Source organism: Stomoxys calcitrans, chromosome 5 (genome assembly GCF_963082655.1).
Source record: "Stomoxys calcitrans chromosome 5, idStoCalc2.1, whole genome shotgun sequence".
NCBI lineage: Eukaryota > Metazoa > Arthropoda > Insecta > Diptera > Muscidae > Stomoxys > Stomoxys calcitrans.
In genome coordinates, this window is record NC_081556.1 from 99,548,530 (window position 1) to 99,564,802 (window position 16,273).

Below are 16,273 nucleotides of genomic sequence, written 5' to 3' on the forward strand. Positions count from 1 at the left end.
AAAACCACCGCTGAAAATGTTTTTTATGTTCTCGCCAGGATTCGAGGCATTCAGCATCATTTGAAGCTTAGCTCTGCGCTACTGTGTCCCCCATAGGGAGAAACGAAATCCCCGGAAATTTTAGACGAAACGAGCTTGCAAGGCTAGAAGCGACCTTCCAAGTTCCAGAAGAACAGGAAAATCTGTGGATATGACTTAAGTGATATGCAAGATAATTCGTCGTGGTGAGTGGTCGTTTGAATTCGTAAACTTCGTGCAAGTTATCCTGTAGAAAAAAAAACTCCATAGATGATGCTTTTGTGAAAATTTTTGTGTCTCTGTTTTAAAACTTTCAACTTATAAAACTTCGTTTTGGTCTGTTAAATTATTGATTTTTCCACTTCAAAAAAAGTGTTTGTACACATATTCGTATACTACTATAATTTGGTCTTGTTACAAATATTTGCCCATCTTTTTAAGCTTACCCAATATGTGGAAAAAAAAGTTTAGTTTCTGCATGCTATACTACAATATTTACCTTTAGTTTATCAGGAAGACATGATACGGCACGTTCCTCGTCGGAACATTTTTGCGTCAGCCACAGGTAATCGAACCATTTGATGACCTTCACCTGCAGATGATTGGGCACACGTCGCATACGCATATACGTTTTCACGCCATCCAATTTGGCTGCAATGGGAAAAGGAGAAACATTTCAAAATTAAAACAAACAATGACTAAAACAAATTGCCAAATCAATAATGAGAGGTTATTCATGTCAATAGAAACTATATCGGATGAGATTTAATAAAACCACAAAAGTTTTTCAATTGATTAGAAAATCGATAGTTAAAATAAGCACAATTGTTTTCGATGTGTGGGCTTTGAAAAAACAGTCGAACGACAACTTTTGGAGCTTTCAGTAGCAGGCTACAAGCTGCTGGCGTATAGCGTTAACACCGTAACCATTTAAGACTAATTTCTTTGCTTCATGTTCAAACCTCCATGCTACAAAATATACTGCCAAAAACGTGTCCTTGCTTTGGGCCAAAGATAAAGAACTAAATTTAAAAACCAGTAAGGAAAGGATATTTGAGAGCTTTATCTATATCTGACCCGACTTTGGTGAACATTTAAAAACGTGTTTAGATCGATACCCCTTTACCCCTAGTGGGCGCGGTCCTCACCGCTTCAAGACAACATGTTCACTGAACCTATTGTATGGTCCTTATGTTGCACATTTTCTCCATAGCAGTCCACCAAACTACTGAGTCGTAAGTAAGTATCGGTCTAATCACGCTCCTGTAGAGCCTCGGATTCAAGGCTAATTTCAAGCTTACGGCCCGTCTACATAGCGCACAACATCTGTGAGCCTTCTCTGTGCGCTCCTAAATGTGAAACTTCCAATTCAGTTTCCTGTCCAAGATCACACCTAAGTATTTGACATCTAATACAACAACAACACAAATTTTGCCCATGAACATTCCACCAAGGAACAGGGGCAAACTTCTCACCTACCAATGAGTGCAGTCCGATTTAAGTTGAAGCTCAATGTTAAGGAGCCTCATTTTTTATAGCCGAGTCCGAACGCCGTGCCGCAGTGCGACACCTCTTTGGAGAGAAGTTTCACATGGCATAGTACCTCACAAATGTTGGCGGCATTAGGAGGGGAAAACCACCGCTGAAAACTTTTTCTGATGGTCTCGCCAGGATTCGAACCCAGGCGTTCAGCGTCATAGGCGGACATGATAACCTTTGCGCTACGGTGGCCTCTATCCTCTCCCAAATCCTATTGACAAAGGTAGTGGTGTTACCAGATTAAGTGTCATTTGGTCGTTAGTATTCAAGAACTCTGCCAGGGATTGCCTCCGCTTATTAGTGTTGATACGACCCCACGAAATGTGATAAGAGTTTGCTTCGCACCCTGCTATTACCTCATTTCCCATCTGTTTTGCCTTCCTCACCAACCGTTGCAGCTCCGATATAGGTGGCGGTTTCGCAGAGTCGAAAGGCAGATATAGTGATGCCAGGAGTGCTCCACCGTCTCCCTGTGTTATTATCCATGGCCTATGAATCTTGCCCTTGCCGATTTTCTGCATCAGAGCGTGAGTAGCTGTCTCGCTCCGATGGAGGTTTACCTAGATCACCACAATCATTGGTCCTCCATTAGATCGGCTTCTTAGGAATGGGTAATGATATCATCGACTGCTCCCTGTTCCTTACGCTGCATTGAGTTTCCCGTCACTGCACTGCCTAATGTTTAGGATCTTTGCATATCCTAGTCTTCCAAATCTGGGGCAACTCGACGACCTACAAAAATAAGAATTATCTGTGCAAAATTTCAAGCGGCTAGTTTTACGCGTTCGACCGCTATCGTGATTTCGACAGACGGACGGACGGATGGACATGGGTAGATAGACTCAGATTGTCGAGATGATTCAGAAGGGGTCGTAAGCTAAGTTTTCAGGACCAGCACTGAAGGACAACGAATAATAGATGGTAACAAAGAGGGGCTGTGTGCATTCCAAGACTTTGTGGCCTAATCTAGACTTGAAGAGGTCTACCGCTTTGCTATCGTTGGCTAGAACAGACGTCTCAGTCATTGTGTCCGCCATGACAGGTCACCGTCAAATTGGAAAACACGTTTGAAGAAACAGAGACTATAAAACACCTTTGATATGTGTGTTCCGCACTAGCAGTCAGAAGGAGTTCCACTTTAGGTTCTCATTTCTTTGAGAACCTGTCTGATTTAGCGGATGTGAAGATTCCCAGGTTATTGGGCTTTTTAAAGCGATCTGGGTGGTTCAACGGTAGGAACTAGAAGGCATCTTCCTTCGTCTAATCCTGTGGTATCACAGTGGACAAAAACTTTTAAGTTAATCTGATGGCAGACTGCCACTTTAACCTAAACTCACATAGAGAGTGAAAGAAAACACAGCGGAGTGTGCCCGATTCATCTAGACTTATATCGGGGCGCTTTTTGGTCAAGGGAGGTTGATTTCTTGTTTTCACCTTTCTTGGAGTTGATCAGGCTTCAGCAGCAACTGCTGAGTCGTCCTCAACTTCACCCCTTCCATATACATTTAGCCTCAACTTATTGAATCCGTTTAGGGCATCCGTTGAGGGCTTCGAGGCAGCCTGAGTTTTCTCTCAAATCTTCCAGTAGGTGGTTGATCTTCCAAGTAAAGATTAGAGATCTGAAATCCATGTATTCATCATTGGTTAAGAAACGATATCTGCCTTGTCTACCGAATCTAGTGCACCTTCTGACCAAGTTTCATCAACCTCTTGTAAGGCGTAACGGCACATTTTGCTTAAGCATTGATCCCAGAAAGAAATTTGTTTGAATGGACCCCTATACTAATCAGCATCGACACCATCTGAAGGAGTGTACCGGTGAAACTGCATCATTCAAAATCTTCTATAACCTAAGCATCATACTCAGTTGCATGATGGTACTTACGTATGGTTGCCTTTGATGCAACCATTCCAGTAATGGGAAAATTTAGTTTGCCAGCCAATCTCAAACCAGCTGGTTGAAAATGCAATCAGTTTTAATTTATATGCCCGCGGACAGGTGCTAAAATGCTTACCACTGCTCTCCTACTTAGAACTCTGCGCAGCGAGTTGATTTTCAATTTAGCTAAGAACACCTGAAGCATCAGGCCAGTAGTGCGTATGAGTTATGGCAAATACACATTGTCTCATGTCGTCACCATCGTTGTACGGTACGCTACCACGTATGATTAATATTCAATTTGATGATATGAAAGTGAGGCCATGCTGGCAAAAGGTTTTATTTTAATGGAATTCTGGTTGAGCATTTGTAGGTCATAAAGGGCTACACTAAAAGGCGAGAGAGACATTTGGTGGAAGACTATAAAGGCACATTGAAGACCAAACAAAAGAGAAAGGAAATATTAAGGTAGGGAGGTACAGTTCAAGATTTGAGAGCACCTAGAGAGAATGTATAAGTTCCGCAACTTTCGGAAAACTTTAACCTACAAGAGGGAAAGACCGATAATGGATTGGGGATAGTAGATTTTGTCACAAAATTTTATAATTCATGGTAAAGTTCACAAAACCAGATGATTGTCCTACAAACCAGAGAGTTTGGGATGTGAAGATGGCATGATCGGAAGAGCGAATAGTACGAAAAAAGTACGAACTGATACCACTCGAAAGCCCGTAGTCGGAAAGCTGCAAATGCCATAGATGCTAATGACCCGTTGCATGTAAATCCACTGACAGCCGGTTGTACTTTCATGTTTACATTGAAGCTCATGCACTCAAGTGCATGCACAACTCCATGTATGGGATAAATAAGTATTTATGGTATAAACTTAAACTGCAGCATATTGTTGGACAATTGCTTTCGCTTACGTAGGACACGCATGATATCACTTCCTGCTCAATGTGCGGAAATTATTATCGAACCATTATTATAACCGCTGTGTAAGGCCACAGAGACTCTGACGCCTGGTTTGTTGGTTGGCTATATATGGCTGGTTGGATGGCGCGGATAGTGGAGCATTAACAACAAACTCAAACGTAAGGCCAACAAATGGCCACAACCAATAGCACTTACATGACAGTACTATCAAGAACTAAAGTGGCCATTGTGTTTGGGGCTATTCGATGTTGACAATATATTTTAAAGATTTTTGTGTGTGGGATTGTTACTCGGAACAAAATTCAAATTCCATAAGGCCCAAATTACTTTTTGAACGTCTACAAGTAAAAGTGTGCTAAGTTCGGTCGGACCGAATCTTGGGAACCCACCACCATGGAACTGCTAAAAATTCATACAAAATAAATTTTGTTGTAGGGCATAAATTTATTCTACATACCAAATATCTGTCAAACCAGCAAATATTAAAGCTTTCAGAATCCGAACAAGGGTGATCGAAAGACCGGTTTACATGGGAGCTATATCAGTTTATAGACTGATTTGAACCATACTTGACACAATTATTGGAAGTCATAACAGAACACTACTTGCAAGATTTCAGCCACATCTGACAAAAATTGCGGCTTTTAGGGGCTCAAGAAGTCAAATCAGGAGATCGGGTTATATGGGAGCTATATCAGGTTATAGACCGATTTGGACTTTACTAAGTGCAGTTGTTGGAAGTCATACCAAAACACTACGTGCAAAATTTCAGCCACATCGGACAAAAATTGCGGCTTGTAAGGGCTCAAGAAGTCAAATCAGGAGATCGGGTTATATGGGAGCTATATCAGGTTATAGACCGATTTGAACCATACTTGACACAGTTGTTGGGAGGTGTAACAGAACACCGCATGCAAAATTTCAGCCACATTGGACAAAAATTGCTGCTTATGAGGGCTCAAAAAGTCAAATCAGGAGATCGGGTTATATGGGAGCTATATCAGGTTATACACCGATTTTAACCATACTTGACACAGTTGTTGGAAGTCTTAACAGAACACTACGTGCCACATCTGACAAAAATTCCGGCTTCCAGGGGCTTAAGGAGTCAAATCAAGAGATCCGTTTATATGGGAGCTATGTCTAAATCTAAACCGATATGGTCCATTTGCAATCCCCAACGACCTACATCAATATCAAGTATCTGTGCAAAATTTCAAGCGGCTAGCTTTACCTGTTCGACCGCTATCATTTTTTTGACTGACGGAAGGACATGGCTAAATCGACTCAGGACGTCGAGAAGAATATTACGAGGTGTTAAAAACGGAATGACTATGGTGGTGGGCATAAAAAGAAGGCTTAGTTTATGAGGGAAGCATCAAAAGACTATTTTCAGCAGTGGCTATCGTCTCACTAAATGCTGGCGTCATATCTGAGTATTGAAGCCTTCTAATACTCCTCTAAAAAGAGATAGTTTAATGATAGCAGATGTCTATCTATATTTCTGCTGACAATGCGGAACATAGACGCAACAGATGTTCCATAGTCTTTTCTTACTCGACGTCCCCACACCTAATGCAGAAGTCGTTGCATGCCAACCTTCAGTCTATTAGCATGTTTTCCGATCCCACAGCAACATGTCATGACGGACACAATGACTGAGACGTTTGATCTAGCCAGCAATAGCAAAGCGGTAGATCTCTTCAAGACTAGATTGGGCCACAAAGTTATGGAGTGTTCCTAACTCCCACTTTGTGACCACCATTCTTGTGTTGCCCTTCGGGCCTTATCCTAAAGACTTAGCTTACTTGTCGGTAAAGGCATACCCACGGATTACAGTTCCCCCTCAAATGTGCCAGAAACTTTCTAGCCTCACAAGATCTGGAAGATCTCTGTGCGCCGGAACCCACAAAAGTAGAATTTTGAACTATTCCGCCATATCATAGAGAGATCTGCGACAGTACAGGGCGGTTGTTGAATTCAGAAAAACATTCCCCAAAGTTGTTATGACTGCCTGGTTGTTTAAGAAGGTATTTATGCCATTATTACGAAATTATACCTTATCCATTGCACCACTTCCTTAATTGCAAGAATCCCGCATGACACACACTTCAGTGGTCGTGAACCATCCTCGATATGAACTCACCTAGTTCTTCAAAGTATACCCTAGGACCCATCTAGTTGTCTAGGCTGCAACTTTCGTATTGCCATAGTTATCGTAGATCCAATCGTGTAATTCACACTGTCTAGAACACTGCCATTGTAACAACGATAACATAGTAACTGTGCTCACCACTTGCAAATGCAAATTTGCCCATTGAGAAACAGAGAAAATTTTCCACAATGAGTGCTGTCCGAGTGTTTATATATGACAAATTTAAATATAGACCGATTAGAGCTAAATTGTACGCGGATGTCGTGGGGTCTAGTATAGCTCACTGTGGCACATTTCAGCGAAATATGGTAATAAACGCTGCTTTTATGGTCCAAGGAGATCGGTATATATGGCAGCTTTATCCAGCTATTGACCCTCCTTGACATCTGCGATAGGTTGAACGTCTGCCTCAACGAACTTGCCTCATGTTTCCCTGCAAGAAATCTGAAGATATCTGCCACCAAATCTTCAGCCACATTGTTCACTACAAATACGCGTGAGGTGAATGCCGTGCTGACTGTGATGGTCGATGGAGAAATGATTCCGACCATCAAGAGTCCCAAAATACTTGGCGTCACATTTGACAGCTCTTACACTTTCTACCCACATGCCACAGCATTTTGCGATAAAGTCAAAAGTAGAAACAAGGTCCTCAAGTCACTCGCTGGCAGCACTTGGGGTGCAGACAAAGAAACCTTGTTGACCACGTACAAAGCAATTGGCCGGTCTGTGGTAAGTTATGCAGCGCCAGTGTGGTCACGTCAACTTTGTGACACGCAGTGGAATAATATTCAGATCTGTCAGAATGCCGCCCTTCAAACAGCGACGGGCTGTCTCCTCAGTTCTCATGTGGACCACCTCCATTAGGAGACAAAGATCCTACCAGTGCGAAGACATAACTGCCTAAGCAATACCTTTTGGGCTGTTATCGCAGAGACCAACCAAATCATCATCTTGTGGATAAATATCCACCGCCCAGAAGCCTACACATGATCTAGGAGCGTGATGTCCAGCGGTACAAAAGAGAACCTCTAGATCAAGCGGCATATCAAGCGGTTCTCGACAACATTCATGCAGGCACCGTAGCTGATGCAATAAATAGCTACCGGGTGAATGTAGTCCTTGGAGAACGACCGCCTCCAGTTGCAACTGAAGAAATTGACCTACCCCGGCAAACCAAAGCAGTTCTGACTCAATAAGGTTCCGGCAGATGCAGCCGCCACAATTCCTGCAGAGCATGGATTGATGCAGACGTGCAAGATGTATGTCCCGATTGTGATCAGGGACCACACGACACACATCACACGTCACCTCTTTTACTGCCCAGCCAGACCCACTCGACTCAGACCCATATCCCTCTGGACGCACCCCATCTTAGTCGCAGAGTTCCTGCATCTGAACACTCAACAGATTCAAGCAGACGAAAGATGGTTAGGTAAGTGGCAGCCATCAGCCATCAGGCTCACTAAGACGTGTTCGTCCATTGTGATACCACAGGAACAGAAGAAGGAAGATGTCTTCTAGTTCCTACCGTTGAACCATCCAGATCGATTTAAAAAGCCCTATAAATTGCGAATGTTCACATACGCTAAATCAGGCAGGTTCTCAAGGAAATGAGAACCTAACTGCTAGTAGCACCCACAGAAGGTGTTCTTTAGTCTCTCCTTATTCGATGTTCTAACTGCTTTTGCAAAAGTCGTGGCGGACAACCTTAAGTCTGTCTGACACTGACCTGTCAAGATGGACACAATGACTGAGACGTCTGTTCTAGCCAACGATAGCAAAGCAGTAGACCTCTTCAAGTCTAGATGAGGTCACATAGATTTGGAATGCTCACAGCCCCCTTTTTGTGACCATCTATCATTCGTTGCCCTTCGGGGGGCCTGGCCTTGAACACTTAGCTTTCCTGTCGCTAGAGGCATACCCACAGATTCCAGTATCCCTGAAATGTGTAACGTAGTTCCTAGTCTCACGAGCTCATCTGCTTTAGAATTCCCTGGGATATCTCTGTGGCCAGGCACCCAGAACAGGTGAATTTTGAACTTTTCAGCCATCTCGTTGAGAGATCTGCGACAGTCGAGGGCGGTTTTTGTGTTCAGAAATACATTCTTCAGCAATTTAATGGCTGCCTGAGAAGATATTTATGCCAATCGTCGTTATGACATTATATCTTAGCCATTACAGCACTTCCTTAATTGCAAGGATCCCAGCTTGAGGCACACTGCAGTGGTCGGGTAACCTTTTCGATATGATCAGTTCTAGGTCTTTAGAGTACTGTTCAAAGCCCACCTGGTCGTTTAGTTTGGAACCGTCCGTATAGAAGTCTATGTAACTTTTGTTACCGGGGATATCGTAGCTCCAAACGGTTTTATTAGTAATAATGGTACAGTTACTTTTATCAAAACGAAAGATAGAACACACCCAACTGCTACAATAACAACAACTGCTCTAGAACATGCATACTTAAGCGATTCATTTAGGACGTTCCACTCCCATTTCAGGTCTAGAGTTTCCACTTTTCCTTTTTGTGTGCACAAGGATAGCCGTGCAGAATATGTGCCAAAAATTTATCCCTATTCGGCTTCATCAGCAAGGGGGCCACCGTAGCGCAGAGGTTTGCATGTCCGCCTATGACGCTGAAAGCCTGGGTTCGAATCCTGGCGAGACCATCAGAAAAAAATTTCAGCGGTGGTTTTCCCCTCCTAATGCTGGCAACATTTGTGAGGTACTATGCCATGTAAAACTTCTCTCCAAAGAGGTGTCGCACTGCGGCACGCGGCTCGGGCTATAAAAAGGAGGCCCCTGATCATTGAGCTTACAACTTGAATCGGACTGCACTCATTGTTATGTGAGAAGTTTGCCCCTGTTCCTTAGTGGAATGTTCATGGGCAAAATTTGCAATTTTGCCTTCATCAGTTTAGCCGAGAGACCACTTCCTTGGTATTTTCTCCAAGGTTGAAACTAATGTAACGATGATAAAAGTAGCTATGGCCATCCAGCTCTTCTCCAGTCACATATCATTTCGCTGATATTTCCCGATCCGTGATAACATCTTGTGCCTTCTGCATGTTCCTGGTAATAAACGTTGGTTAATTTGTTGCAACAATAGCATCAATGACTTTCCAAAGGCCTTCGGTATTTTGCTCGCATATTTCGCCCCTGCAAGCTGTACATACCTTGATACATACGAGATTGCGTAAGTAAAGTATTTCACGTTGCATGTACGTGTGTTGTTCGCAGTACAAATGTAAAATATTTATCTGTACACGAAACAGATGTGTTAACACATATCTGACCGCAATTTATGGTATGTATAAAAATTACATTTAACAAGTAAAAGCGTACTAAGTTCGGCCGGGCCGAATCTTATATACCCTCCACCTGGGATCGCATCTGTCTAGTTCTTTTCCCGGTATCTCTTTTTAGGCAAACATATGATAAAAGAAAAAAAATTGCTATGATAGTGGAGCTATATAAATGTATGGTCCGATGGTCCGAACCATAATTAAACTGAATGTAGAAGTCGTTGTATAAAATTTCAGCCAATTCGAATAAAAATTGCGCCCTTTTGAGGCTCAAGAAGTAAAATAGGGAGATGGGTTTATATGGGAGCTGTATAAGGCTATAGACCGATTCAGACCATAATCGACACGTATGTTAAAGGTTGTGACAGAAGTTGTTGTAGAAAGTTTTAGCCAAATCGGATTAAAATTGCGACTTTTAGAGGCTCCAGAAGTCAAGATCCCAGGTCGGTTTATATGGCAGCTATATCAGGTTATGGACCGATTTGAACCATATTTGGCACAACTATTGAAAGTCATAATAAAATACGTCATGCAAAATTTCAGCCATATCGGATAGGAATTGCGCCCTCTAGAGGCTCAAGAAGTCAAGTCCCCAGATCGGGTTATATGTCAGCTATTTTAGGTTATGGACCGATTTGAACCATACTTGGCACCGTTGTTGGATATCATAGCAAAATACTTCGTGCAAAATTTCATTCAAATCGGATAAGATTTGCGCCCTCTAGTGGCTCAAGAAGTCAAGACCCAAGATCGGTTTTTATAGCAGCTATATCAGGTTATGGACCGATTTGAACCATACTTGGCACAGTTATTGGATATCATAACAAAACACGTCATGCATAATTTCTTTGCTATCGGATCAGTATTTCGCCCTCTAGAGGCTCAAGAAGTCAAGACCCTAGATCGGATTATATGGCAGCTATATCAGGTTATGGACCGATTTGAACCATACTTGGCACAGTTATTGGATAACATAACAAACCACGTCGCGCAAAATTGCATTCCAATCGGATAAGAATTGCGCCCTCTAGTGGCTCAACAAGTCAAGTCCCAACATCGGTCTATATGGCAACTATGTCAGGTTATGGACCGATTTGAACTATACTTAGCACAGTTGTTGGATATCATAACAAAACACGTCGTGCTAAATTTCGTTCTAATCGGATGAGAATTGCGCCCTCTAGAGGCTCAAGAAGTCAAGACCCAAGATCGGTTTATATGGCAGCAATATCAGGTTATGGACCGATTTGAACCATACTCGGCACAGTTATTGGATATCATAGCAAAACACGTCGTGTAAAATTTCTTTTCAATCGGATAAGAATTGCGCCCTCTAGTGTCTCAAGAAGTCAAGACCCAAGATCGGTTTATATGGCAGCTATATCAGGTTATGGACCGCTATGGCCCATTTACAATTCCAACCGACCTACACTAATGAGAAGTATTTGTGCGAAATTTCAAGCGTCTAGCTTGACTCCTTTGAAAGTTAGCGTGCTTTCGACAGACGGACGGACGGACAAACGGACGGACATGGCTAGATCGACATAAAATATCACGAAGATCAAGAATATATGTACTCTATGGGGTCTCAGACGAATATTTGAAGTAGTTACAAACAGAATGACGAAAGAAGTATACCCCCATCCTATGGTGCAGGGTATAAAAAAAATTTTTTACACGGGTAATGAAATGCCCAAACCTTACAAACCCGCATGTGAATTGGTGAACAGTTAAAAAATAAATTAAACAATTAAAAAGCTTCCATAAATTACGGATCGAAATGAATCTTCCAGCAAATTAAGGCAAATATGAAACAACTTTTCAAGCCAAACTTAGAACGGAATACAATTTTTTCGAGGTATAGGTTAGGCTATAGTGAACATCCCCACTCAAATTATTTTTTGCTTATTCGATAGTTACATCTTCTGCCTTTTTTTCTCAATTTTCTCACACCCAGTTTCGAGATGGCTTGATACGATTTTTTACATCTTTACCTAAACATATGTCATTGATAAGGGGTTTTCCCATCCCACTGTCCTCAAGATAAGTGTAACTGAATTCTATGGACTTTTGTTAAATTTTTAAATTCCCAAAGGCCATATGTCTGTACATGAATATTTACACAGGCAGAAACTCAAACACACATGCATTTCTACTGTTGTTGCTAGTGCAGAGCTTGGTGGATGGATGGATGATACGGCAGCCTGGGGGGCGTATTAGTGTTGCGTTGACCACCGACCACTCAACGTTGCAGTCATTATTTGCCCGGTGTCATATTGCAAAACACCCAACAAAAGCAACTCATCGGACCGAGCAACAATTCAAACACAAACACAAACACAACAATGATTGCGGTAATGTTGGCCGAAGAAGGCAATTGTGGTAATGTCACATTTCAGAGTGTGTTTGTGATTTTATTTGGTTTCCATTTAGATTGTTTGCACAGATTGAGCCATCGCTGCAAAGTAATGGCAATTGCAGCAGTTTGGCAGCAAGAGCAATTTTGTGTTTTTGTTTGTTTTTGAACGACAATGTATGTGTGTGTGTGTTTGTGTGTGTTTTATCTTTTTTTTAACATAATGACAATGCAATTGTTTTAACGCATAACAATTCCACACTTTGTGCAAGGGCAATTTATTACAAAATTTAAATCTGTTGCAAAATTCTCATGTTTGCGGAAACAATGCATGGTACGGCAAAGGCTTTGTTATAATGAAAGTTGGAAACAAAAACGTATACAAACATCTAAGGGATGTTTTTTCAAAGTGTGGTTTTCAAGCAGAATTTAAACAAATTTAGATTTCTTACAAAGCTAAGGATTGGCCATTATGAAATATGATTTTTATAACCTTCACCATAATTTCGTCATTCCGCTCGGAGGCCACCGTAGCGCAGAGGTTAGCATGTCCGCCTATGACGCTGAACGCCTTGGTTCGAATCCTGGTGAGACCATCAGAACAAATTTTCAGCGGTGGTTTTCCCCTCCTAATGCTGGCGACATTTGTGAGGTACTATGCCATATAAAATTTCTCTCCAAAGAGGTGTCGCACTGGGGTATGCCGTTCGGACTTGGCTATAAAAAGGAGGCCCCTTATCATTGAACTTAAACTTGAATCGGACTGCACTCATTGATATGTGAGAAGTTTGCCCTGTTCCTTAGTGGAATATTCATGGGCAAAATTTGCAAAAAATTTGCATTTGCTTGTAACACATCGAAATATAGGTTTGAGACCCAACAATGTATATACAGTGGTACAGAAAAGTCTGCATACACCACCCAAAAAACACGTTATACAATACGAAAAAGTTTTTCTATCAAATGTCTATTGAAACTTAAACTGTTTATCATGGTCCTCAGTATTATAATTTGTGAAAATTATTGCAAAATTTGCATTTTTGAAAACTTTTAGAGGATAATCATATCTTAGCAACGTTACTGCCAGTTTACATAACTGCTATGTATGAAAAGGTGTGTAGACATATCTGTGCCACTCTGTCCTCTGTCCGTCCGTCTGTCTGTCGAAATCACGCTTATTTTCGAAGGTGTAAAGCATGGGCCATATGGGTCCATGTTTTGATTAGCTGTCATAGAGGGCGCAATTATTTTTTGATTTGGCTGATCCCAATATGTTCATAGCCTGATATAGCTGTCATATGAACCGATCTCCGATTTGGACTTCTTGTGTCTATAGATGGGGAAACTCTTATCCGATTTGGCTGAAATTTTGCATAAGGTGTTCTGTTTAGACTTCCAACAAGTATGTCATCTAGGGTCTAAGTCGGTTCATAACCTGATATAGCTGCCTATAAATCGGATTTTATTTCTAGAGGCTTAAGACTCGGGCCGCCCCAACCGCAAAACTCTTCCAAACATATTGGACGTTCATTTCAATATGGAGCTCAAATGAAAGGTATTCGGGAGTAGATTTCGAATCTGGCATACAAAATCTGATCGAAGTATAGGGGATCACGCCACCCCTCAAAAACGCCATTAGATCCATTATGACTACATGAAACTTAGCTGAACCGATTTTAAAATTTTCATTGATTATGTACGTTTGTGTGGAAGGAAACATAGGCTATATAATTTTTAGATATCGGGTGGAGGCGGACCCTCCCCCTCATCCCCAAAAACCCCACCCATATCCATAAGTGGTCCGATGGGCACAATAAGGGTATCAACTAAAAGGTACTGGAGACCAGAAAACGAATTTGGTATTAAAATTTGGGTCCAAGTACCCAGCGGGTCCCACCCCAACCCCAAAACTCCTCTAAACAGATATATTCGAAGTTCATGTCAATATGGAACTCAAATGAAAAGTATTAGGCAGTAGATTTGCGTTCAAGTACAGGTGGAACTTTCCTTCCTAAAGAAACGTCAAATGGGTTACTTGACCCATTATTACAATATAGGAATGAAAGGTATTTGAGAGTAGAAAACGAATATGATATTCAATTTTGGAACCAATTGTTTTGGGGTACGCCTTAAAGCACCCCCTAAACTGAGCTTCATTTCCGTTGGGAATATAGAACGAATTTGATATCTATTTTCAGTGCAAATTGCCGGTGGCCGCCCAGCCGAAGCGCCAAAACACCCTCAAAACGGTTCATATTTACCCGCCATGGCAATATGGGGCTCAAATTAAAGGGATTTGGAAGTGCAGCATTAATTTGATATCCATATTTGAGTCGAATTGTCTGAGGTGCCATCCCTTCCCTATATAAGCCTTACGTCCTTTCTTCTCAAAACCATGGAACGCGTTGTGGATACCATGATAAAGAGTGGGACATCCAATGAACTGCTTAAATACAGACAGCGTGCCTACATCAAAGGAAGGTCGGTGGAGACTGCCCTGCACGAGGTTGTGCATAAATAAGAAGAATTCATCGATGGAAAAACGTACACACTGGTGGTATGCATTGACGTCGAGGGGGCTTTTAACAATGTGCGGACCGACACACTGATCCAATCCTTAGACCAATACCAGGTGGACCCGGTCCATAGAGACTGGATAAACCATATGCTAGGGAAGAGGTGGATAAATTGTGGATCCCATGGCATAAATATAAGGGAGAAAGTAGCACAAAGCACGCCACAGGGGTGCGCAACTCCTATGGGTGTCCACCATAGATGACCTATTACAGATGCCAACTGAGGATGGAGTTGAGCCCATCTGTTACGCAGACGATGTTATAAAACTTCCATGGCGTAAGGATCCCAACCAGCTATAAAGAAGGGCCGAAAGGGTCTTGCATGTGGTATATGACTGGGCTAGACCCAGGGGTCTCAATGTTAACCCAGAGAAGACTGAAATATGCCAGTTCATGAGGAAGACCTAGGTGGGTAAATTTAACGCACCACGTTTCCTCATTAAGACGATTTCGATATCTGACGGTTTCAAATACTTAGGTGTGATCTTGGACAGGAAACTGAATTGGAAATGTCACATTCAGGAGAGCACTGGGAAGGCTAACAGATGTTGGACACTATGTAGACGGACAGTTGGGTCGAAATGGGGCCTGAATCCGATGATAGTTCACTGGCTCTACAGGAGCGTGGGTAGACCAGTACCAAGTTACGCCTCGGTAGTTTGGTGGACTGCTATGGAGAAAAAGTGCAACATAAGAACCATACAACAGGTTCGGAGAACATGTTGTCTTGGCATAGGCGGAGCGATGAGGACCACGCCCACTAGGGCACTGGAGACTATTTTATTGGGTTGCCCAAAAAGTAATTGCGGATTTTTTAAAAGAAAGTAAATGCATTTTTAATAAAACTTAGAATGAACTTTAAACAAATATACTTTTTTTACACTTTTTTTCTAAAGCAAGCTAAAAGTAACAGCTGATAACTGACAGAAGAAAGAATGCAATTACAGAGTCACAAGCTGTGAAAAAATTTGTCAACGCCGACTATATGAAAAATCCGCAATTACTTTTTGGGCAACCCAATAGATATCCAACCCATACAGATTAAGTGTGAGGCAACCATGGCTATGGGACTTTAGGCGATGGGAGAATGGATTGAGGATGGGAGCAGCACATAACATCGCGGTATAATCGAGGCGACGATAGGAAACCTGGAAGAAAGGTGAGAGGTTTCCGATCGGATACCTGAGTTGTACCATGAAGACGAGTGCGAGACACTGCTGCCATCGTCCGTAATCCGTATCGTTTGGTTGCCGCCCCAAACCGGTGTAAGGAGGAATACAAAGGCAGAAGCTTTGTCAGAGAAGGTCAGATGACTGACGTCATTAAACTTGGTTTACCCGAAGCCTTTCGGGTCGACGTTGTCTGAGTAAAGGGGGTGGGCGACGAATGCGCATGCAACTCTGTGGAACAGCGAAACGAAAAGACGGTAGGACGGCGAAAATCCTAAGGGGGATCCGGACTTGGGTTCCGGCACACGACCTTGAATTCCACATGCAGTCTGGAAAATGA

At 42.2% G+C, this 16,273-nt stretch overlaps 1 protein-coding gene across 1 annotated transcript in view; it reads right to left on the reverse strand.

The window, feature by feature from the left end:
• Nucleotides 1-16,273, reverse strand: part of LOC106093927 (cyclic nucleotide-gated channel rod photoreceptor subunit alpha) — a 162,815-nt gene that overhangs the window by 38,721 nt on the left and 107,821 nt on the right. The window contains exon 4 of the mRNA XM_059370094.1: nt 518-669. Within this exon, the coding sequence (XP_059226077.1) occupies nt 518-669 (152 nt within the window). The remainder of the gene's footprint in view (nt 1-517; nt 670-16,273) is intronic.